This window comes from Pollachius pollachius (genome assembly GCF_949987615.1).
Source record: "Pollachius pollachius genome assembly, chromosome: 3".
Lineage (NCBI taxonomy): Eukaryota > Metazoa > Chordata > Actinopteri > Gadiformes > Gadidae > Pollachius > Pollachius pollachius.
Genome location: NC_136936.1, coordinates 20,086,651 through 20,110,569, shown reverse-complemented (window position 1 = coordinate 20,110,569; position 23,919 = coordinate 20,086,651). Strand labels below are relative to the sequence as shown.

General features: G+C 49.2%; 1 protein-coding gene across 9 annotated transcripts in view; it reads left to right on the top strand.

Annotated features, from left to right (window-relative positions):
* The first annotated feature begins 122 nt into the window (after positions 1-122).
* phldb1b (pleckstrin homology-like domain, family B, member 1b) overlaps positions 123-23,919 on the top strand; it is a 69,653-nt gene continuing 45,856 nt past the window's right edge. For 5 of the 9 annotated variants that reach the window (XM_079732585.1, XM_079732592.1, XM_079732589.1 and 2 more), the window contains exons 1-4: positions 13,464-13,600; positions 14,519-14,608; positions 17,537-17,660; positions 17,964-18,134. In XM_079732585.1, coding sequence (XP_079588711.1) covers positions 13,565-13,600; positions 14,519-14,608; positions 17,537-17,660; positions 17,964-18,134 — 421 coding nt within the window. In that variant the 5' untranslated portion in view covers positions 13,464-13,564. Of the gene's footprint in view, positions 230-639; positions 952-3,643; positions 3,764-13,463; positions 13,601-14,518; positions 14,609-17,536; positions 17,661-17,963; positions 18,135-23,919 lie in introns of those variants that run through there. The other 4 variants (XM_079732591.1, XM_079732588.1, XM_079732587.1 and 1 more) reach the window with 4 other exon arrangements.

Here is a 23,919-nt window from a genome sequence, read left to right as displayed (position 1 = left end):
CACATCTCATTAATTTCTTCATATCCTTTAGGTTCCTGAAGTTCATGGCTTTAATGTATTCCAGTTCACTGGTTCATAGAGTGATCTGAACCCAACAGGTGGAACATGGAGACAAGAAATGTCTACTTTCAAATCCGACTGCTGTATGACTCATGAACACCCTCCCATGGGCAGCTCGAGACCTGTGTCTGTGTGTGTCAGCAAGAGGAAGAGGAAAACAAGATAATAGGTGAATCCCTCCTGATTAAGCCCAGAAACTCTTGAGTAGTATGAGCAGGTCGGTATTATATGTCTATCAAAACGTGTAGACTGGCGAAACAATTGAAGGGTGCTGGACCAAATCCCCTTGTGGGACTCAGCAGATGGCCACCCGAGGGAGATTTAACAGCATCCTTATTTGGAGTTTCAAAGGGGTGGGGGGAGGAAGGGGGTTGTTGAGGGGGGGTTAGCCCAGAGGGAGGGGGTGTTACCCAGGAGGAGCAGGGGGAGGTTTGGGGGGGGGGGGGGGGGGGGGGTTAATAGCGGCCCCCCCAGTCATAAAGGAGGGCGTGTCCACTTAACGGATGAATGAGCAGCCAGATAAGCTCCGAGCCGGTTGGCTTTCGAAATTAAAGAGAACAGTCCAGCAGGACGGAGGCATACAGGGCAGAGACAATAGAGCGAACAAGACACTACCACAGAGAGGCACAACGAGCCAGCGTCTCCCAGGGCACGCCGGAGACACTAGACCCGGAGAGGCACGTCGACCCAGCGTCTCCCAGGGCAGGCACGCCGCAGCACGGCCTGCAGTTGGCTCAACCAATGGCTGGTGGGAGACTTGGTCGTCACATTGTTACGTGGTTTAAATCCTCTCATCACCCGGGATATCTGTTTTGATGGTCTTCACGTGGATTCTAAATATAGATATTCCTAAACGGTTCCAGAATGATGCTGAAAAAGGTGCGTTTCGAGGTATGTTCACTATGTGGTGTTGATACTTTGTTGAGACAAATGCTTGCCAAGTTAAGTTAATGATCTGTCTACACTCACATACAACTTAAAAGTACATGTGACGATGCTCCGATATCATCGTAACCACAAGGATCTGCTGAGCCAGCATATCAGCAGCCAGATATATATATATATATATATATATATATATATATATATATATATAGATAGATAGATAGATAGATAGATAGATAGATAGATAGATAGATAGATAGATAGATAGATAGGAGAGCTTACGTGGTGAAATAAAACCCATTTGTATTTGATTGAGGAGCTGTAAGAGGGCCTCCGATTGGTCAACTAGGGTTAGGGCAGAGTGGTGTTCCCCCATGCGGCGGTTTGGGGACCCCTGGCCTCCTCATCAGGAGCGCCCCCCCCCCTCCCCCCCCCCTCACGACAGCGTATGGCAGACCAGATGTGGCCTGTCTCACTGACAAACCCCAACAGCTGGCCTGTCTCTCTGCTGCTGTCAGAGACGGCAGCAGAGAGACAGTGGGATGTGTTTCCTTGGTGAAGACTTCAAACAGCAGAGAACAGCTCGCTGTTGGGGTCTCCCTCTAACATTTACTGAGCTCCCCCTTCAGCCTACTACTTGACATGACTCAATTATGATATAAAAATATCTAATACATTTTTAACCATTATTTTCTGAAAAGTTACTGCTGGGGTTGTGCCTTGTGAGCAGTGGCGGTTCTACATCCAGTTAGATGTATCTTGCTGAGAGGGGGCGCCCCCTCTCAGCAAGATGGGGCGCCAATTTGCTAATTCCCCACACAATGATGTGATAGTTCATAGTAAACCGCTTCGCGGCACAGATGATTTTTAATTCTTTTTTGCTCGTGGCGCCCATGTGTCGCCCGGTTCGCCCGTGACAGAACCCTGCCCCTGCCCCTGCCCCTGCCTGTGAGGCTTGTGTCTCTGACGTGTGAATGCTGGCCGGGTGCATGGGCCTTCATGGGGTGAACAGTAAGATTAGAACCACTAGGTGTCGCTAGCGTCCTGCTGATGCTGTCGCTACCTCTGCATTAAACTACGCTTATTTTTTCGGTTATATATAGGCCTAGCCGTCTAATATATGCTGTTGTTCCCACACTTTGCTATGAATATTGAGAAAAAGTCTGCAAACAGAACTTGTTTGTCTGCATTGTAACTTAAGTATGCCCCAGAGATGGGTGAGGTTAGCCTTGGTTTGGCATCAGGCCGTCGCAGGTCCCAGCCTCCATCCTGCCTGATCTCGTCCTACCCCAAGGCTTAGGCGCACTTTAGCTACATCCCATCAACTTAAAATATGTCTGTGGAAGGCATTTCCTTTGTATTTGCATTTCTCCACCACAAGTGGTTTTAAAAGCAATTTAACAAATTCAAAATTCCTCCCCCGATACCAGTCAAGCGGAGCAAATACGTGCAACCGTTTTAATTTTTTATTTTTTTATCGCTGAGTAAAATACTAAAATCTCCGAAATGGATGACGTGTCGCCGCGCGGCCCTTTGATGTTCGTTATAAGCATTTTATATGAAGGCGGCTGAATCCGACGGCGCGTGGGTGGAAGAGAGGCAGCCAAACAGAGTGTGTTTTTCATTAAAGATGAAAGGAGCGGGTGCTTTTAACGGTCTCAGCCATTTAAGTATGCTAAGTGTGTGTATGCGAGTGCCAGTGTGAGTCTGTGTGCTATGCATATGTCAATGTGTTTGTGTTGCACAGTGTGAATGTGTGCGTGCATGTGTGAATGTGTCCAAATCCAATGGTTGTGTGTTAAACCGGGGCCCCGCCAGGCTGGGGCCCTTCATTGTGTACCCTCGGGGTCCGGTGTCAACAAGCTGCAATACACTGCTGCTGCTGCTGCTCAGGAAACGTCAATGTGTTCAATGAACAGCACTGCAATTACACTTTGCTCCCACCAGGAGCAGCCCTAATGCTGCACAATACTATATACTATACTCTTTATACTATATGCTACACTATACTCTAGTCTACACTATACTCCACTGTACTCTACTATACTATACTCTATAGGGCTTAGTGAACTGTAGTACTCCAGCAGTTAGAATGAGCACAGATATTGGAATAAAGGAGAACTACTGGAGAACAGAATAATAAAATGCTTGTATGAATATCCATGTAAGTATGTAGCAGCCAAACATTCCTTCCAGAGTGTTGCAGTCCTGTTCTGTGTGCACATGACGCAGGGCGAAGGTGAACAAGACTTTCTGTTTCAGTCTGCAGAGAATGGCTGCCTTGTGCCCCAAGAGCAGCCCACCACACGCAGGAGAGAGTGTGTGTGTGTGTGTGTGTGTGTGTGTGTGTGTGTGTGTGTGTGTGTGTGTGTGTGTGTGTGTGTGTGTGTGTGTGTGTGTGTGTGTGTGTGTGTGTGTGTGTGTGTGTGTGTGTGTGTGTGTGTGTGTGTGTGTGTGTGTGGGGGGGGGGGGGGGGGGGGGGGCACTCTAGTGGGAGAGGGTGCGTGCGACAGCCAGACAGCGTGTCTCAAAGGAGGAAAGGCCAAAATGTCTTTTGGCCCACTGTGTGTTGAGAGAGAGAGGGAGAGGGAGAGGGAGAGGGAGAGGGAGAGAGAGAGAGGGAGAGAGAGAGAGAGAGAGAGAGAGAGAGAGAGAGAGAGAGAGAGAGAGCCTGCACATGTAGTTGTGGAGAATAGATTGAGAGACCTAAATTCTGGAGAGCTGCAGGTGTTAAACAATGAGGCCTTTCTGGTCCAAGGGGCTGATTATTTGGATACTTTCTCCAAACTTACCTGTAACTTCTTGTCTCTTTTGAAAGGTAAGAGAGGATCACTGTGTGTGTGTGTGTGTGTGTGTGTGTGTGTGTGTGTGTGTGTGTGTGTGTGTGTGTGTGTGTGTGTGTGTGTGTGTGTGTGTGTGTGTGTGTGTGTGTGTGTGTGTGTGTGTGTGTGTGTGTGTTTGTGTTATACAAGCTAAGCTATCCTACTGCTATTTCCCTTTCTCTCAGAGCCCTCTCCCTCAGGTAAATGTGTTGTTGTTCCATCTGGAACATCTCTTATTGGTCGGGCATTCCACCGTCTCAGTCACCGTTTGAATGGCGTGCCTTTGGCCTTTTGTTGGATTATGTAGTTTAATGTCAGCAAAAAATAAACACATGATCTAGTTTACATCATAGTGCTTGTTTAGCTGATATTGAAGTTGTAGATTCAGATTCATAAGTTTGTTAATTGATTGGACTCAAAATCATGGAATATGAATCAGTCTGTGTGTCAATATAAACATGCTAAAATTGAGTTAGGTAGCATTGAATTCTGAATAACATCATACGTTGTGATATGGTTATGTTACTATGATAGCTATTGAGTGAAGAAGTATTGAATTTTGAATAACGTCATACATTGTGATATTGTTATGTTATTATGATAAATATTGAGTTGACCTAAAGGAGAACCAAAAAAACAATTCATGACTAACTGAGTCCCTCTCTAGTTCTACATGTAGAGTAACTTGTAGGGTTCATGACCTACTGAGTCCCTCTCTAGTTCTACATGTAGAGTAACTTGTAGGGCTCATGACCAACTGAGTCCCTCTCTAGTTCTACATGTAGAGTAACTTGTAGGGTTCATGACCTACTGAGTCCCTCTCTAGTTCTACATGTAGAGTAACTTGTAGGGTTCATGACCTACTGAGTCCCTCTCTAGTTCTACATGTAGAGTAACTTGTAGGGTTCATGACCTACTGAGTCCCTCTCTAGTTCTAGATGTAGAGTAACTTGTAGGGTTCAGGACCTACTGAGTCCCTCTCTAGTTCTACAACTGGCGCAGTCACTCTCTTGGTAGAGAGACTGCTAAAGAGCAGGGAGAGCCTCCTGTGTGAGCGTGTTTTTCCACCACAGAACTGAGTTCCCAGACCAGGAAGTCCCGGCGCTCCGAGCTCTGATAGAGAACCCTTTATCATCCACTGAGCTCATTAATGGTGTAATCAGGCCAGCACAGAACAGAGACCTCCTCACCCAACACACTCCCACCCTGACCCCCCCCATCCTGACCCACATCTCCCCCATCCTGACCCACATCCAAAACCCCCAACCTGACTCCCCCCATCCTGACCCACATCCCTCCATCCTGACCACCACCCCCCCCCACCCCCCCATCCTGACCCCAACCCTCCATCCTGATCCACATCCCTCCATCTTGCCAACCACCCCCCTATCCTCCCCCATCCTGACCTTATCTTTCCCATCCTGACCTTCACCCCCCTATCCTGACCACCACCATTACCCACCTGTACTCCGACCGCCACCACCACCACAGTACCCCCCCTACATGCCCCCTGCAGGGCTGGGCCCTAGGCCTCTCATAGGCCCCTGGGTCACTTATACTGATGGCATCTTGATCAGGGCGGAGTCTCTGCTCAACGGCTAAGAGACATTAGAGTAAAGCGTGTGGCAGAGAGCACAAGGGTCTGACATCCTCTTAAGAACTGCACCACGCTGTACGGGAAGTTCTGGTTGATCGTATGTTCATTGAATCATGGCCGTCAGGGTAAAAGTCCAAGCCTTCATGTACCTTTTAAAACAGCTGGAGCCATCGGCCAGCTGTAGTGCCTTTAGCAAACATATACACACACAGGCATGCACACGCGAATGGACACAAACATACACACTCTCTCACACACACACACTCAGACGCAGGCACGCGCAGGCACACGCACACACACACACACACACACACACACACACACACACACACACACACACACTGACTAGATAACCTTTTACAAATCTCCATAATTTCCTCTTCGACCGTCTTTCATCTCCGGCCCCTGTGGGCCTGACTCACTCGAAAAAACGCCTCATACCGCTCCCTCTGTATTTCTCTACCCCATTCTCTTCCTTTATCTCTCTCTCTCTCTCTCTCTCTCTCTCTCTCTCTCTCTCTCTCTCTCTCTCTCTCTCTCTCTCTCTCTCTCTCTCTCTCTTCCCCCCCCCCCCCCGACCCACACATTCACATAGAAAAAGCAGCAAGCTATGATGTTTTGTTTTTTTCCAAGGTGTTGTTATGGCAACAAGGGGAGGGCTGGTGGGCGGGTCTTCAGAGGATGATGTCATGGTTGTAGTCTTTTCTGTGGTTTCCGTTAATGGACCTCCTCTGAAACAATGGAAGAAGACACCTGTCCACGTCCTCTTCTCCCTCTCTGTCATGTCCTAGCAATCAACTAATAGCAGCATGTGACCCATTTAGTGACATAAAGACTGCTCCCAACAGAATCACCAGCAGGAGGCTGCTGTGCCGTCCTAGAGGAGCGGGGGGGATCACTCACCTTCTGGATGCCATTCCATGACACGCTGCCAGGGGGGTAGCCCAGACGGCTCTCTCCTCCCTCCCCTTCTCTCCCTGCTCCCTCCCCTTCCGTCCCTCCCCTCCCAGTGGTCTGGCGTGCTGGTCGGCAGCGTGGTGGTGGAGGTGTGTGAGGCAGGCTGGGGTGCTGAGGGCTGAATGGGATGTATTTGACTCCAATTTGAATTGGTTTGGTTTCAACTGGGCTGCTGACGTTCCGGTGCTCACCAAGACGAGGGAGTGAATAGAGGTCAACACAGCTGGGAGGGTGAGGAACACGATATGCTGTGTGTGTGTGTGTGTGTGTGTGTGTGTGTGTGTGTGTGTGTGTGTGTTTTTGTGGTGTGTGTGTGTTTGGTGTGTGTGTGTGTGTGTGTGTGTGTCTGCGTATGCAGTATGCATGCCTTTTTGAGCTGTGGTCTGTATGTGTGAGCATGCAGAGTGAGATGTGTGCAGCGGTCCATGAAGGTGTATCAGTGTGTGGGAGGCTGTGCAGCAGTCCTGTTGGCCTTGTTGTCTGATGAGTCCTACTGTATTCAGCAGTCCTGTTGGCCTTGTTGTCTGATGAGTCCTACTGTATTCAGCAGGGCTTAGTGGGACTTGCTATAGTTGATGGTCAGGGAGGAACATGCCCGCTGTTGTGTTTCTCCTCTTTGTTTTGCAGACAAAGAGAATGTGTCCCATAATGCACCCCTCTGTGTTCAGGTGGAATCCCTCCTCTGTAGTGGAGTGAACCAGCGATGCGATGCCACTAGTCATAAGCTACGTATCACAAGACAGCTAACCTGATGGGTGATGCTTTATCAAACCAGAGCCTTCCACTACGGGGCTCCCCTGTGTCTCATCGGCCCCACGTCCGTTTAGCCTTCGCATATTGATTAATGTAGGAGTTATTGCCCTAAACACAGAAACACACACACACAGACACACACACACAGACACAGCCGCAGACATACACACACACAAACACACACACACACACACACACACACACACACACACACACACACACACACACACACACACACACACACACACACACACACACTCACTTCTTCATTCCTCTGTCAGTGTTCCTGTATTTACAGTGTATGGCTTGATTAATGTGTATGCAGAGGGTTTCGTACGTGATTAGTTGACGTATATTTGCATGTGTAAGCGGTTATCTAATAGCAGTGCCCTTACGTATCCACTAATACATGTACATAGGACTGCTGGTGTGTGTATGTGTGAATATGTGTGCTGGACCTCTCCTCTGGGGGGCTGCCGGGGTCTGAAAGAGGGTCTTTGTGCTGCTGGGTCAGGAATGCTGGGCTGGTCCAGCGGTCCTCTCTGGAAGACGGAGAACACAGACGCATACGGAACATCTGAGCAACGGGATGTGGGACGTGAACCCTACCTTCCAGCCGTCGACTAGTGTTACACACACATACAAATACACACACATACACATACACATGCACACATACACCCACACAGACACACATACAAACACACACACATACACACACATAAACACATATAAACACACGCACACACACACACACACATACACACATGCAAACACACACACATACTCATACATATACACACACACACACACACACACACACACATGCATAACAGCAAACACAGACAAATAAACATGCATACAAGCAGGGGGGGGGGTGTCCTGGTTAGAGAAAGTATCCTGATGATCGCATCATGGGACCAGATTGCGTGTGTGTGTGTGTGTGAGAGAGTGTATGTGTGTGTGTGTGTGTGTGGTTGTGTGAGTGAGTCTGTGTGTTTGTGTGTGTGGGTGAGTCTGTGTGTGTGTGTGCGTGCGTGCGTGCAGGAGGAGGCAGGTGGAGTGTTTATGCCCTGTCCAGGGCCTTGGGGCCAGACAGGCTGCCCGCTCTGTACCAACGCATCAGTGCTATCAGGAGACAGCAGATAGCAGGAGCCTCTCTGTGCATTGTGGCCTCTGGAGCCATAGTCTGCACACAACCACCTCTCACATGCTGCACAACACAGCAGACCACCAGGAATCCTTCTCGGGTGAAGAGCAGAGAGTTACGTGCAGGAAGCCATTACAATGCAAGTGAGAATCGGAATGAGTGGAAGGATTCAGATCAGCCTCCATGCTGGTTGAACCATGAGTTCATCCCCGTGGTCAGGACTCATGCTCAGGTGCGGTCGGACCAGTCGCTCTCAGATCGGAGTTTTCCCGAAAGTGTTCGTCCCCGAACCATAAGAGAGAAAGCAAGGGCGGGCTCAGCTGGCCAGGAACCGGAGGTCAGCATGTAGTGTCACCATAGAGACGATGCCTGCCGGTTTCGAGGCCAGAGAGATGTCTCCTTCTCTTTGTATCTTCTCCCTCACTCTGACTCACCCTTCCTCCTGCTCTCTCTCTCTCCTCTTGTTCCTCTCCCACACCCTGCTAACACTGGGTGACCGTTTAACACACTGGTGTGAACACGCTGGTGTGAACACACTGTGGTGGACGTCCTGCTACTACTGTTCTCCTCACTTATGGTGCTTTTTGAGGTGCATCGTACACCACCAGCACGAGTTGCTCTTGTGACATTATTTCCGCGGCCGTCCAGAATGGCAACATCGATGTTGTGCACACATGCAAACATTGAACAAAGCCAACAATGAGAGCTGACACGTTTGTAACACACTAGTATGCTTCATTCCTGTTGCAACGTCTCAGAGCAGCGTGGCAGAAAGCATGGAGCTCTGTTGAGCCAACCGTGGCTGGGTGCGGTCAGCGTGTGGGTGTCACAAAGCTGGGTCTGTCCACCTTTCCCTCTCCTCCCCTCGGCCACACAGCTGACCGGCTGCCCGGGAGCCAATTAAGCATTATTCTGTTGTTTAGAGGTCATTTCTCCAGAGAAAACATACATCATAGCGTGCTGTTATTGTTAACAAACTATGTTTTAACAAACCTAAAGCAGCCACTAAAACTACCTACTGGTTCTGCAGTACACCTATAAGAGTGCTCTTCTGTTTGGTTGAGGAGATATGACTGCATTCCTATGGTCTATCCTAAGTAACGTGTATACAATGTCTATTCCTATTGTCTATCCTAAGTAACGTATATAGTGCCTATTCATATGGTCTATCCTAAGTAACTTATATATCGTCTATTCCTATGGTCTATCCAAAGTAACGTTGTGTATACAGTATACTCTCTATTGCTATGGACTATCCTGCAATTTGTGGCTCATCTTGGCTCGATTTATTTGAGTTATTTTGCATGCAGATCAACTCTTAGTACAGCAGCACAGAGCTTGAGCATCTCGGTGGCTATGGATAGACGTGGTATCGTTTGGTTCGAAGTTTGTTTAGTAGGTGAGAGACAAAACAAACGTTGCAGCACATAGAAGGCCATAATTTATCCCGCCCATCAAGGTTTCCTGTCTCAGTCCTTCCTTCTGTAACTATACTAATGAACAGAAGCTAGTTATTGATTCCTGCTTGTGTCCCTTGCTGACCTAGCTGATGTTCTTTTCATGGTTATAGGAACACAAGGGCTTCGTGCTGTATTTTCATTTCAGTGCTCTTGTCGGCACTAGTTTCTGGTATCTTTCTTTTTCCTCTTTTCAAACTTTGGTTGTGGTCCCAGCTGAGGTTCCCTTCTGCCTTAATCCCTTTAAAGACCTTCTTTTTAATTAAGTCAACGTGGAGATGCTAAAATGATACTTTCTTTTTCATATTCTGGGCAAATTGTTTTTTTTGGCACACATTTTGTGGCCTTATTTCACCGCCTTCATTGTTTCCATTGGTGGTTTGGACCGTTTGTTTGTCCTCACCATCTTCACCATCAATATCTGACATTACATTTGTGTCTTCTTCTGTCTTTATCCGTGTATTGTTTAGTGTTCCTTCTCCCCTTGTCCACCAGGTGTCCTTAGACTCTTCCCCTCACCATACATCTCCAGCCTGCAATCCCCTCATCGCCCTCACCTATGTGTCCTTGTCCATCTTCCCACCTTCCCCTCTTTCCCTGATCTGTCTCCCCCATTTCTACTAGTTCCTCTCTGTCGTTACGTTTTTGTCCCTTGTTCCTCGTGGTTCTCAAATTAAATTTTTTTTCTCGGCCTGTTTTTCTGAGTTTCTTTACCAGAGTCCTTTTGTTACTTTTCCTTCTGCGTAGTAGTCTGCAATTGGATCCTATCCGTGCAGTGTTCTGCTGCCCCTACAGCACCGACTGGAGCATTAGGGCGCTACAGTCATCGTCTTCAGCTGGGTGGATTTAAACGGCTTTGACGTGATGGAACAGATCTCTCCTGGTGGTTGGCTTGGTACACCTCAAAGAGGGGCCAACTGGATCCCTATCACAAGCCATGACTCGCAGTACAGTTTCCTCTAGATAAGTCCAAACACATATCCAGAGGCCCTTTAATATGCATCTCTTAAAGGGGTGGTATTGTGCCACCAGGTCTGAGGCTGATCAGCCCTTACAAGCGGTTTGACAATTTGTCTTCCCCTGTGCCCCGGTGACATCAAAAGTGGGCGTGTCCACCTGGATGTACCCTGGATAGTTCAGTCTACCAGCCTACCCAGTGGACTGCAGCAAACATTGCTCATCTATCCATTGTACCTCTAGGTGGACACGCCCCCTTGTGATGTCATCGGGGCACAGGGAAGAGGCAGGTTTTCAAACGGCTTTTAATGGCTTATCACACTCACACCTGGTGGTGTAATACCCCAGCTCACTGGGGTACTCCCCCTGTGTGGAGGACTTCTGGACACACCATGGCCTTTCCAACTGGCTTATGTAGCACCCCCCCTTGATGTTTGAAGGTACAGCTACCATGAGCTTGATGCTGTGCGTGAGAGAGCCTGATTCATTCATACCTGCACTGAATCGGGTACCGCTGTGTGTTTAGGTTTGTGTATGTGTGGACATAGAGGAACATTGTGTTGTGGGAGACCCACAGAAGGCAGGAAAAGATAGGACGGACACGCACACACACACACACACACACACACACACACACACACACACACACACACACACACACACACAGGAGTGAATGGCTCAGAGGAAGGGATGTGTTCCTTCTTCAGGCTCAGAGGGGCAGTCTGCCAGCTGCATGGACAAGATAACTAATTGACAAAGAGAAAGCGAGGGAGAAAGACAGAGCCTGTACTCGCCTGCTGGTCTTCCCAAGAGCTGCTCCTCTAACCTCTAGACTTGTCTTTCTTCTCATCTACAGCTTGCTTCCTTTTGCCTTCTCTCTCTTTTTATGTCTGTATGTGTTCTTCAGGGTTTTCTTCTGGGTGCTGCTGTCAGTCAGTCTGTCTGAATGGCTCTCTTTTCTCTCCTCTCTATCCACTCTCTCTTCCTCTTTGTTCTTTATTGCCTCTGTGGCTTATCTTGATTTTATTCTGCCCCTTCTGGCTATTGATGTCTGTCTATGTTCTCACCTGTCTGTCTATGTCTGCGTCTGTCTGTCCCTCTGTCTGCCTCCTGTATCGTTCCCATTGCTTCTTTTCCGATTGCAGTGGAACCATTGACATCCTTCGCCGCAGCATCCAAACCAGTGATTAGCGACTTAAGTGTGGTCTAAACCCACACAGCAACACTGCATTCCCTGCACTCTCTTTCCCTAATCCCTACCTTCTGTTAACAATCTCTCTCCCTGCTCCCTACCTTCAGTGAACACTGCTGTCTCTCTCCCTGCTCCCTACCTTCAGTGAACACTGCTCTCTCTCTCTCTCTCCCTCTACCTTCAGTGAACACTGCTCTCTCTTTCTCTCTCCCTCTACCTTCAGTGAACACTGCTCTCTCTCTCTCCCTCTACCTTCAGTGAACACTGCTCTCTCTCTCCTCCCTCTACCTTCAGTGAACACTGCTCTCTCTCTCTCCCTCTACCTTCAGTGAACACTGCACTCTCTCTCCCTGATCTCTACCTTCAGTGAACACTGCTCTCTCTCTCTCCCTCTACCTTTAGTGAACACTACACTCTCTCTCCCTGATCTCTACCTTCATTGAACACTGCACTCTCTCTCCCTGCTTCCTCTACCTTTGGTTTCCAGTCGTTGAGTTGTGGTTGTTTTTATCTCCTCTGTGCTCCCGTCAGCGGCCAGGGAGTTGCACCACAAACTCGCTCGATGGAGTGGTTCTGGACCCTTGGGGTGTCCTTAGAGCCAGGGGTCAACGCGGCTCAAACTAGGAGAGACGTTTGGCCTCCATAAAGGGCTGAGAGAGACCTTGTCTGTGGTTCCAGGCCCTGAGCTCCGCCTGAGCCCAGGGCACCCAGCACTTTTGTTTGTGATGCAATCATACAACCTAAGTATGTGTGAGTGGGTTTGGGTGTGTGTGAGTGTGTTTGTTGCCTGTCTGCGCGTGTGTGTGTGTATTTGTGGGTGTGTTTGGCTGTACGCCTGTGTGTGTTTGTTTGAGTGTGTGTGTGTGTTTGTGTGTGTGTGTGTGTGTGTGTGTGTGTGTGGAGGTCTCCTGCTTTCCATTTGTGAGTTCCTGCAATATATAATGCATATCATATTCGCATTAAGCCAGGTGTGTTTATACACCCGGTCTGGGATGAGATCCATCCGATCTTACTCCATCGTTCTAGAGGAGTGCCCCTCCAGTATTTAATCAGCTCTAGTTAAGGAGCTCTTTAGGGGACAGCTACAGCCAGCTCCCCACCACCACCAATCCAACGTCTAGTTGTACTTTTTAATTGACACTTTACCAAAGCAGACGCTTCATCGATTCTTATAATTGGCAAATCAAATTCTTAGTAGAGGAGGTGGAGGTGGAGGTGGAGGAGGAGGAGGAGGAGGTGGAGGAGGTGGAGGAGAAGGAGAAGGAGGAGGAGGAGGAGGTGGAGGAGAAGGCGGAGGAGGAGGAGGATGGGGAGGAAGTGGAGGAGGCCCTTTGATCAAGTCAGGAATTCAGCTCTTTGCTTTGGCTAGAGCAAGCAGCGACAGGTCCGCATGGTGGTAGCTTTGGAGAAGAAAGGGCACCAGACACGCACGCACGCACGCACGCACACACACACACACACACACACACACACACACACACACACACACACACACACACACACACACACACACACACACACACACACGCGCACGCACACGCGCACGCACGCACGCACGCACGCACGCACACGCGCACGCACACAGGATCCCACTGCAGCACTGAAGACAAGACAGACAGTCAAAGGCTTTCATCGCCGTACGCAGGACACAGAGTTACCTGTGGGTTTTTACTTTTGTCCAAACTGCACTAGCTAGGGATTCTACAGGCATGTGAACATTTCTGTGCTTAAGTGATGAAGGTTGTTTATTTTCTGGATAACTGGAACAAGGTAACAAGTGCTCTCTAAAGGTTGTAGTACTCAGAAACTCTAAGGCTGGAGGGTTGTTATTTTTATTAATATTTAATAATTATTATTTTATCACTGTTTAAAGATAAACTTCAAATCAATGCTGTTTTGCTGTCTTGAGGGCAGCGTTCATCTGAATCCTAGTTTCCATTTCCCAAGCTGTTATTATTGTTGTAAGCTCGGCTCCAGGAGACCAGAGTTTGAAACTCTGAGGATTCCTAAACGTTTGCCTGCAATGGAACAAGTTTTGAAATAGCGTCAGGGGCAATGTGTGTTCACTCTGTCTCCGTGGACATTACTCACATGTTTTGATATAGGTACAGGCTAGTATTTATAGCAATACATGCACATTCAAAGACATATTGTGAAAACAAACTAATCTCTGAGTAATAGGGAAGGGATTCTTGGATTTCTGTAAGTCTGGATGTGTGTGTTAGTGTGTGTGCTAATGTGTGTGTGTTAATGTGTGTGTGTTAATGTGTGTGTGTGTGTGTGTGTGTGTGTGTGTGTTTGTGTGTGTTTTCATAGAAAAGCGGAATAGTGGAAACGGTGGAATACATCCAGTTGATGTCAACTCTCAAAAGAGTGTAAAGCAGTGTGTGTATGTGTACGTGTGTGTGTGTGTGTGTGTGTGTGTGTGTGTGTGTGTGTGTGTGTGTGTGTTTGTTTGAGAAAGTGCATGTACATGTGGGTGTATCCACTACATGGCTCACACCTTAAGTCAGGTCTGTCTGGGGAGACCTAAAACAAAAGGTTTGGGATAGTAGGATGAGCCTCAGAAGACCTTTAAGATGAGGAAGTTTAAAAGGCCGTATAGGCCTCTTAGGATGGAAGTCCACCAGCTGCTCATGCTGTTAGTTGGCCTCCATGTTCACTCTGCTTTAATCCTGTCTGTCCCAGGATCCCCGTGCGTCCCGGACAGTGAATGACAACGCGGAGGACATGGCTAGTCTGAACAACAACATGGCCCAGTGTCACCAGGAGTTACAGGTGAGCTGGTGTGTGTGTTACAGGTGAGCTGGTATAGTGTTGCTGGTGTATGTGTTACAGGTGAGCTAGTGTGTGTGTTACAGGTGAGCTGGTATGTTGTTGCTAGGGATCTATGTTTGGGAGGAAGTGAGATAAAACAAAGAAAGAGATGCTAGTTAGTCAGAGTGGACTGAGACGCTTCATCTTTGGGGGGGGGGGGCTCTTTGTTCTGAGCTGGGCCCGTCGCCAGGGGAACACAGCCCCCGACGTGACAGTAGTCGGCTACTGTGTCTTTCCAGTCGCTCTCCCTCTGCCCTCACAATGACATCCATTGAAGCTGAATGTCAAACTACTGTCTGGGGAAGTTCTTCACGAGCCATGAACTATGACTTCACCAGAGGAAGGGGAATATGTGACGTCCCCTGGTTTACATGTGTGTTAATGCCCGGGCTTGCTGATGGACTTACTGTATTGATTAAGGAATATTGTCCCTTTCTTAAAGAAATGTTTCAGCTAGTCAGCGATATGTAGAGCTTTGTTTGGTGTGTTGTTTATGACATTTCCCACAAACACAAACAAGTCTTCCGTTCTTCATGGGCCTGATGTTGTCATGGAAGCCTGGTGCTTTAGTGCCACAGAACAGCATTGCAATTTGAGTATGAGGTCATAAGCAGATGTTTTGATCCAAAGCAATGCCTGATGCCTAGAGGTAGATTGACGATTCAGCGGACTGGCACCCTGAACCCCAATGACTAGAAGACCCCCTAACCGATAGTAGAGCATCCTTTGACAGACTGAAGTGAGCAGCAGCGAGGTGTGTATCCCCCAACCCCCCTTGACTGGTGGTCTTCAGACCGCCCCTTTGTTTACTTCCCATAAAGGGGGATGTTTTCCACATGAGGTCTGGTCTTTTGTCATCGATGGCGAGTTAAGGCCCCTAGCTGCCCTAGCCTCCTACAGGAATGTGGTTTACACAGGGCACTTCAGGGACGTCCCCACGGCAACGGAGCGTGTTCCAGGGGAAACGGCTTTGATTCCGTTCTTTCAATCATTCAAAACGATGCTATAATCATATTGGCTTCCAGTACCAGAGGAAGGGACACAACCTGTTACCAAACAATCATTCAAAACGATGCTATAATCCCATTGGCTTCCAGTACCAGAGGAAGGGACACAACCTGTTACCAAACAATATAACACCATTATTAAGGTTCTATTTATTTTTATAATTGTATGTATAGTGACACTAACCCAAGCTGTGGAGGCTCTTGATGTTGGGGACGGCCCAGCCTGCCCCCGGAGTTGAATAACAGAGCTGATTGGCTGATTCATCTGCTACCTGCAATACCCCAGACAACACCAATCAGCCACTAGCCTGCTTGTATAGTCGAGTAAAAGAAGTGCGTGTATGTTTGTGTGTGTTTCTGTGTGTGTGTGTGTGTGTGTGTATGCAAGTGTATGGGTGCGTGCATGAGTGTTTGTGCGAGAGTGTGTGTGTGAGTGTGAGTGTGTGTGTTCATAAGTCCTGTATGAGTGTGTGCGAGGAGAGGGACCCCTATAAAGAGACAACAACAGCCAGCCAGGGCAGATCAAGCCTCCAGAGGGTCTGTGTGCTGCACAGACCAAGCAGCCTCCTCTCACCACCACCCCCTGCCTTCTAGACCCCCCGCCGATCCTCTTGTTGGTGGACTCTGTGGAATGTGATGCTACGTGGAGAGAATGACTCCATGATCCTTCTCCACATGTCTGGGACCTGAAACCTGGACCTGGGTTCCTCGGTATCGCGAGAGTATCAGACATCTAACACACCAAGACGGGTTTTTATAACCAAGATGACTCATACGTACAGCTTGCTTGTGTCATAATGAAGAGATTGGTTAACGACGTTGGTCTGATTTACAGCACCACGCCAAGCTAGCTCATTTCCTGGGGGACCGCCGATCCCCGCCTGTTGAACTGCAGAGGCAGCAACCTCTCCTGGGAATTAACACTTAATGCCAAGGGACAATATCCAATGCCTACCCACAGAGGGAGACACACACACACACACACACACACACACACACACACACACACACACACACACACACACACACACACACACACACACACACACACACACACACACACACACACACACACACACACACACACACGCATGCACACCAGCAGGCACACACTCACGCAAACACACGCAAGCACACATGTACACACATGTGCACGCACACACACACAAACACACACACACACACACACACACACACACACACATTCAGTGTCGTCAAGAGTTTAGCGATAGCAGCTAATTAGCGATGAATAGATTGCTAAAAAGCACAATGTTCCTTTCGTTTTCCATCGTTTGATGATCACTGGTTCACTTGATGGCCTCCAGCAGCTTAACGAAGCCTAATTGCACCCCCTCTGGTTGGGCTGTCGTCGTACAGCACATGCTGTTGCCATGACAACCCTCTCCCCGTGTTCAGCCTGAGACACAAGCGTGTTGCCCCTCATTCTGCCGGAGGAGAGTGGAGAAGTAGAGCAGGCACACGCACACACGCACACACGCACGCACGCACGCACACACACAGACATACTCTCACATACACACACAGACACACATGCACGCACGCGCGCAGGCACACGCACGCACACACGATACTCAGGGTTAGAATGTAACTCATAAACAACACTTTCAACCATCTCATCAACATCCTAGCTCGCTTGGCTGATTGTTGTGGAAAGTACACTGAAGTGTACTGACTGTGTGGACCTTATGCAATGGGTTTGACTTCATAAGATCTTTATTGACGATGGAAAAGGGTTTTTGGAGATCATGTTTTATTATTGTACTCGAAGTTCTAGGTCAGGGGTGACCTTCGTTATAAAGCCAACTAACGCTTAACATTCCTGATCAGGAGCCTGAGGAGTCACTCTGTCCTCCCCCCCTAGAGCATGCCCCTGGACCTGACGGAGACGGGCGGGGGGCTCAAGTTCCAGGCAGAGCGCCCCCATCTGGTCAGCCTGGGCAGTGGACGCCTGAGCACCGCTGTAACACTGCTGCCATTGGCTGAGGGTAAGCTCTCTCTCTCTCTCTCTCTCTCTCTCTCTCTCTCTCTCTCTCTCTCTCTCTCTCTCTCTCTCTCTCTCTCTCTCTCTCTCTCTCTCTCTCTCTCTCTCTCTCTCTCTCTCTCTCTCTCTCTCTCTCTCTCCAGACAGTGTCTGTCCGTCCGTCCTGTCCGCTGACCTTCCTGTCTGTGTCTCAGAGTCAACAGGCAGGAATGCAGGAGAATTCCTCTATCAGTTCACGCCTTTCAATTGTATGCGTGTGCGTGTGAGTGTGAGTCTGTATTTCATCTTCTATCCTCTACCCTTGAAGGCCGGACCACGCTGGGCCACGGCTCCGCGGACATCACCCTCCAGGGGCCCGGCGTGGCGGCCCAGCACGGCTACATTGAGAACCTGTCAGGGCGCGTCACACTGCACCCCTGTGGGAACCCCTGCTCCGTGGACGGCCTGGCCATCAGCCGGCCGATGCGCCTGTCTCAAGGTAGGAGCCCCTCTCTGAGCCCCTCTCTGAGCCCCTCTCTGAGCCCCTCTCTGAGCCCCTCTTTGAGCCCCTCTCTGTCCTCAAGGGGCAGCCATGAGGGGACAGGTCTGTGCAGGGCGTTGTTCTCAGCGTGCATGCTACACGCCTCCTGGGTGGCTGTTCTCCTCCAGACGGGGACCAGGGCGGGATGATGAAGCCGCTTTACTGTAGTCGTTTGTAGACAATGATCCATGGCCTGGGGCTCCATGCTGCCATGCGGGAGATCCCCCCCGAGCGCGGGGAGGTGGCCGGTCTAACCTGTGCACACTGATGATGTGCAGCAGGTGTTCAGCCTCACCCGGCCCCAGAGGCCAATCAGACTGGGCCCGGTGGGGCTGATGAAGCCAGCCATCATCCACACACTACACAAGCATGTTGAGGAAGATCCAGAGTCCACGACCGGCTGGAAGGGCCACAGGATCCAGTAGGATGCTGCTACGTGTCTGGGATGAAGGCCGTGTGTACGCCCGCTCCAGTGTTGGGTGGTTGCTTGTTAGTTTCACTCTACATGCACACCATGGAGCTGGTCTTCACACTGGAGCTGCACAAACTAGACCTACATACAGTGGTGCTACACACACTGGAGATACACACACCGGAGCTACGCACACTGGTCCTAAACACAGAGGAGCTGCACATACTGAGCTACACACACTGGGGCTACACACACTGGCGCTACACACACTGGTCCTACATATACAATTTGTACCACATGCCTTTCTGCTGCCTCCTAATGGATTTACTGCTGCTACTACTACTACTGGTTGATCTTATGACTGCGGTTCAACTGCAATCCACTGTTGGCTTGTAACAGCCTATGAGGTGCATTTCCATTTCACACTGGGAATAACACTTCTTGACCAATTATATGCTTGGATCTTGGACTACAACTTTCACTACTATGAATGGTAACTGAGAATTCAAATGATCCTTTTGGATCCTGAGGAAATTATGTCCAATGATCCTAAAGAATACAGAAGTACAGTTGAATGTACCACTGTGAAATGACGTCAAACGAGGTGTTTGACGTGTGTGTTCCAGTGGGTCTGTCACTCTATCCATCCTATCTTTTGATATTTTGACCTGGAAATGCCCTGTGGAAACCTGAGCAGGGGCCATGGCTCTATTTATACTGCCCTCCCTGACGGCTCAGCCAGCTTTAGCCCGGGCGTTTGGGGTTGAAGGGTTGAAGCCATTACCGGGAATGGGACGGTAGGCATACACTCATTTTTTTCCCACAAATGTTTGCCATTATTCCCATAGTACAACCCAGTTTGACAAAAAACATAGCCCTGAATCCAGGCTGTCTTGGAATACCACCAGCAGCCCTGCATGCAGGCATGTTGTGGTCTGTTGTGCGACCCTTTCTCCCCTATAACTATTAAAGTGAAATCGGTTATCGGTACAGTAGGATGTTACTCAGAAGCGATTGAAGGGCTGGGTTTTGCCCCTTAGTAGAATAGAATCCTATGAACTGTTTCTTCTGCTATGAATACAGTCATTAACGAAATACAAACAAATAGGGTTAGGGTAGTATTGCATTATCGCATATTGATTAATGTAGGAGTTATTGCACTAAACACAGAAACACACACACACAGACAGACACAGACACCCACACACACACACACACACACACACACACACACACACACACACACACACACACACACACACACTCTCTTTCTTTAATTACATAACTCTAACCCTCCCACCAGCCCACTGACAACTCACAAACCAGCCCAGGCTCTCTGTCTCTTCGAAAGAAGAATGAGTTGCTTTGAGGTCTTCTCAGTAACAGTTGTTCGTCTCAAGCCGTCTCCGCCGTAGGGGACCTGCAGAAGGAGATGCCGCTGCATGCCGCAGCGGACAGGGCAGCTTCTACCGCCGCTGAGTGACTGACTGAAGGACAATGGGCGGCAGACCCGTCCGCAGAGCAGCCCCGTCTTGTCAGACTCCGGCATGAAGCGTGAACAAAGGAACCAACAGGTTTAAAGCACGTGTCCCGCTGTCATGACGGCATGTAGGATATAAACCCTGCTGGATTCAGAGGAGCCAACAAACAAAAAGTAACATTGGAATTCTTCCCTTTTTCCTTTGAAGTAAGTGCTTTATGTCTTTGTGTAGCAGTCTGTAACAGTAAGTCACGTTATTGTCGTTACTATCAGGTTGCTCTCCAGGTTAGTGGTGTTCAAAGGTGTTTAAAGGTGTTTAAAGGCGGTAGTGCAGAACAGTCCCGGGACATCTGACAGTCACCAGTATGAGCCCCCAAGCGGGTGAGGGGTGTAACCAGAGATTTAACGACAGGCTGACTGAAGATACTATATTTGTTTCCATCTGTCTATCAATTGCTTTTAAAGTTTGATTGAGTAGGTCATGTTTTGAAATAGTCGGTCAAATGCAACACTGTTTCAAATTGAAATGAAAGTGGCTTTGTAACCAGCAACACAGAAAGACGGCTATTTAATTCTCTGTCCAGATAGCAGACACAACTCTTCCTCCTGTCCTTCTTTACACTTCAGTGAATGAATTGAACCCCTTGCTCTAAATGTGGCATTGAACTAGCTAGCCACACCGAGACGTGTAGCCCTACGGGGACACCATAGGTAGACCTGTAGCTTATATGTAAATAGCTCTCCGAGCTTGCAGTCCAGTGGATCTGTTCCTAGTGCTCGGAACCTTGCATGATGTCTCTGAGTCTGCACAATTCCAACCGTGGTCACGTGGTGACCCCTGGGGTCGGCCCCTCCTCCTGAACACAGCAGAGGGGGCTTCAATGGACCGGGGGTCTGTGTTTCTGACTGGCAGGGTGCAGGAGGTGAAGGGGGTTCCGGAGGTGAAGGGGGTGCAGGAAGAGAATTGTGTGTTTTGGGGGGGGGGAATAGACAGAGTAGCAGCTGGGACTCGGCACTTGGTAGCCAGCATGTAGAGAGGGTGTGTTATGGGTGTGTGTGTGTGTGTGTGGGTGAGAGATTGTGAAAAGATTCCCAAACTCTTCAGGAATGCTTTCTATAAAACCTACTGCACACGGAGTGCCCTGAATCCACTGAGTTGTCCTTGTAAAGAACGGAAAGCGCTCCCATTTTGCAGAAGCAGAAAACACAATGTTTTGTCTGGAGTGGGAACGTGTCATGCTGTTATCACCGTGTCCCACAGCAGGTGGATCCACACACTGAAGGACCTGTTGGAGAAGGGAGACCAACATGTTGTGGAGAAGGGTGACCAGGAAAAGGGTGACAAGTAGAAGGGGTGACCAGGAGAAGGGGTGACCAGGAGAAGGGTGACCAGGAAAAGGGTGACAAGTAGAAGGGGTGACCAGGAGAAGGGTGACCAGGAAAAGGGTGACAAGTAGAAGGGGTGACCAGGAGAAGGGTGACAAGTAGAAGGGGTGACCAGGAGAAGGGTGACCAGGAGAAGGGCTGACCAGGAGAAGGGTGACCAGGAGAAGGGTGATCAGGAGAAGGGTGACCAGGAGAAGGGTGACCAGGAGAAGGGCTGACCAGGAGAAGGGTGACAAGTAGAAGGGGTGACCAGGAGAAGGGTGACCAGGAGAAGAGTGACCAGGAGAAGGAGTGACCAGGAGAAGGGTGACCAGGAGAAGGGCTGACCAGTAGAAGGGGTGACCAGGGGAAGGGTGACCAGGAAAAGGGTGACAAGTAGAAGGGGTGACCAGGAGAAGGGGTGACCAGGAGAAGGGTGACCAGGAGAAGGGTGACCAGGAAAAGGGTGACCAGGAAAAGGGTGACAAGTAGAAGGGGTGACCAGGAGAAGGGTGACCAGGAAAAGGGTGACAAGTAGAAGGGGTGACCAGGAGAAGGGTGACCAGGAGAAGGGCTGACCAGGAGAAGGGTGACCAGGAGAAGGGTGATCAGGAGAAGGGTGACCAGGAGAAGGGTGACCAGGAGAAGGGGTGACCAGGAGAAGGGCTGACCAGTAGAAGGGGTGACCAGGAGAAGGGTGACCAGGAAAAGGGTGACCAGGAGAAGGGCTGACCAGTAGAAGGGGTGACCAGGAGAAGGGTGACCAGGAAAAGGGTGACAAGTAGAAGGGGTGACAAGTAGAAGGGGTGACCAGGAGAAGGGCTGACCAGGAGAAGGGTGACCAGGAGAAGGGTGATCAGGAGAAGGGTGACCAGGAGAAGGGTGACCAGGAGAAGGGGTGACCAGGAGAAGGGCTGACCAGGAGAAGGAGTGACCAGGAGAAGGGTGACCAGGAGAAGGGTGACCAGGAGAAGGGCTGACCAGGAGAAGGGTGACAAGTAGAAGGGGTGACCAGGAGAAGGGTGACCAGGAGAAGAGTGACCAGGAGGAGTGATCAGGAGAAGGGTGACCAGGAGAAGGGTGACCAGGAGAAGTGTGACAAGTAGAAGGGGTGACCAGGAGAAGGGTGACCAGGAGAAGGAGTGACCAGGAGAAGGAGTGACCAGGAGAAGGAGTGACCAAGAGAAGGGCTGACCAGCTGTAGCGGGCCTACCATATTAGGAAACCTTTAGAACCCAGGCAGGTTGTTGCTGGGTATTTCCCTATACAATTGCAAAAATAATCTAGAAACACTGAACTAGGCTCTCTGTAGTCCCAACACAGCAAACTCTCCTCTCTCCAGCTCTCTCACGTTTCTCCTCTCTTCCTAGAACAACCCAACTCTCGCGAGACGTCTGCTTGAGCGAGACTTGGTTGGACACAACAACAAACAGAGTGGGATCAGGCGAAAGTTGAAGAAACAGGTGTATTGTCCGTAGGGATCAGTTCCAGGATGATAGAATATAATCAGAGCCTCTTTTAGAAGTCGTACAACGCAGCCCGTTTCCTGGGTTACGGCGCAGCCTAACGCTGGACCAATCTCACGCCCTTAGATATATTAAAAGATGATCAGAAAAAATGGTTGAATATCGACTCACTTTTCCGTTAATAAAATGGTCGCTTTAATGTATCCAGATAGACCAAACTTTTATTGGAGGTCTTTTAAACCATACTTTTATTGTTAAACACTTGAGAATACAACATAACGGAATTTCGCTTGAGTAAAATGCTGAGTTGAAGCCTTTTTCTTTTACCAAAGAACTGTTAGAACACTTTTTCATCGTCACCGCCATGCCAAGGCCATGACAATACGGAAAAAATATTATCAGCCACAATATGTGATCCTGTTATTTTCTTTTGGCACTGTGGTGTTTCAGCAGAGAGCCCATCCTGGGCTGGCTTGTGTGGTCTGCTCTCAGGCTGCAGCGTCTCTCTGCTCGCCTGCCCAGCTCAGCAATCTGTCAGTGGAAAACCGCCCTGTGGCTCCCAGTGGGGCTTCTCCTCTACGGCTCCTTTAAACCAGTCTCCCAGTGTGGCTTCTCCTCTACTGTTCCTTTAAACCAGTACTTCCCAGTGTGGCTTCACCAGGCCTTCACCCACTCCTCTACTGTTCCTTTAAACCAGTGCGTCCCAGTATGCAGGCCCGTGCTTGATGGCTTCCTGTCTGGCCGAAGCAGTCATTGATTAACTGGTGGGTGGAGCTCAGTAGCTCCTCTTTATCGGTTGGGGGTTATAAAACACCACTCTCCCCTAGCAACGGCGGGCCACAGACGTGGGCATGTCTTTGTGTTCAGCGAGGTTCCGTCAGTCACACTCATGGATACTCTTTAAAAAAAAAGTCTTTTTCAAGCTATACTTACATTTTCCGTGGTTTGAGAGTCAGCAAGGAGAGGTTTTTCTCCATTCCATGACTAATGATAGTTTTCTCATTCTTGTTATTTTCTTAA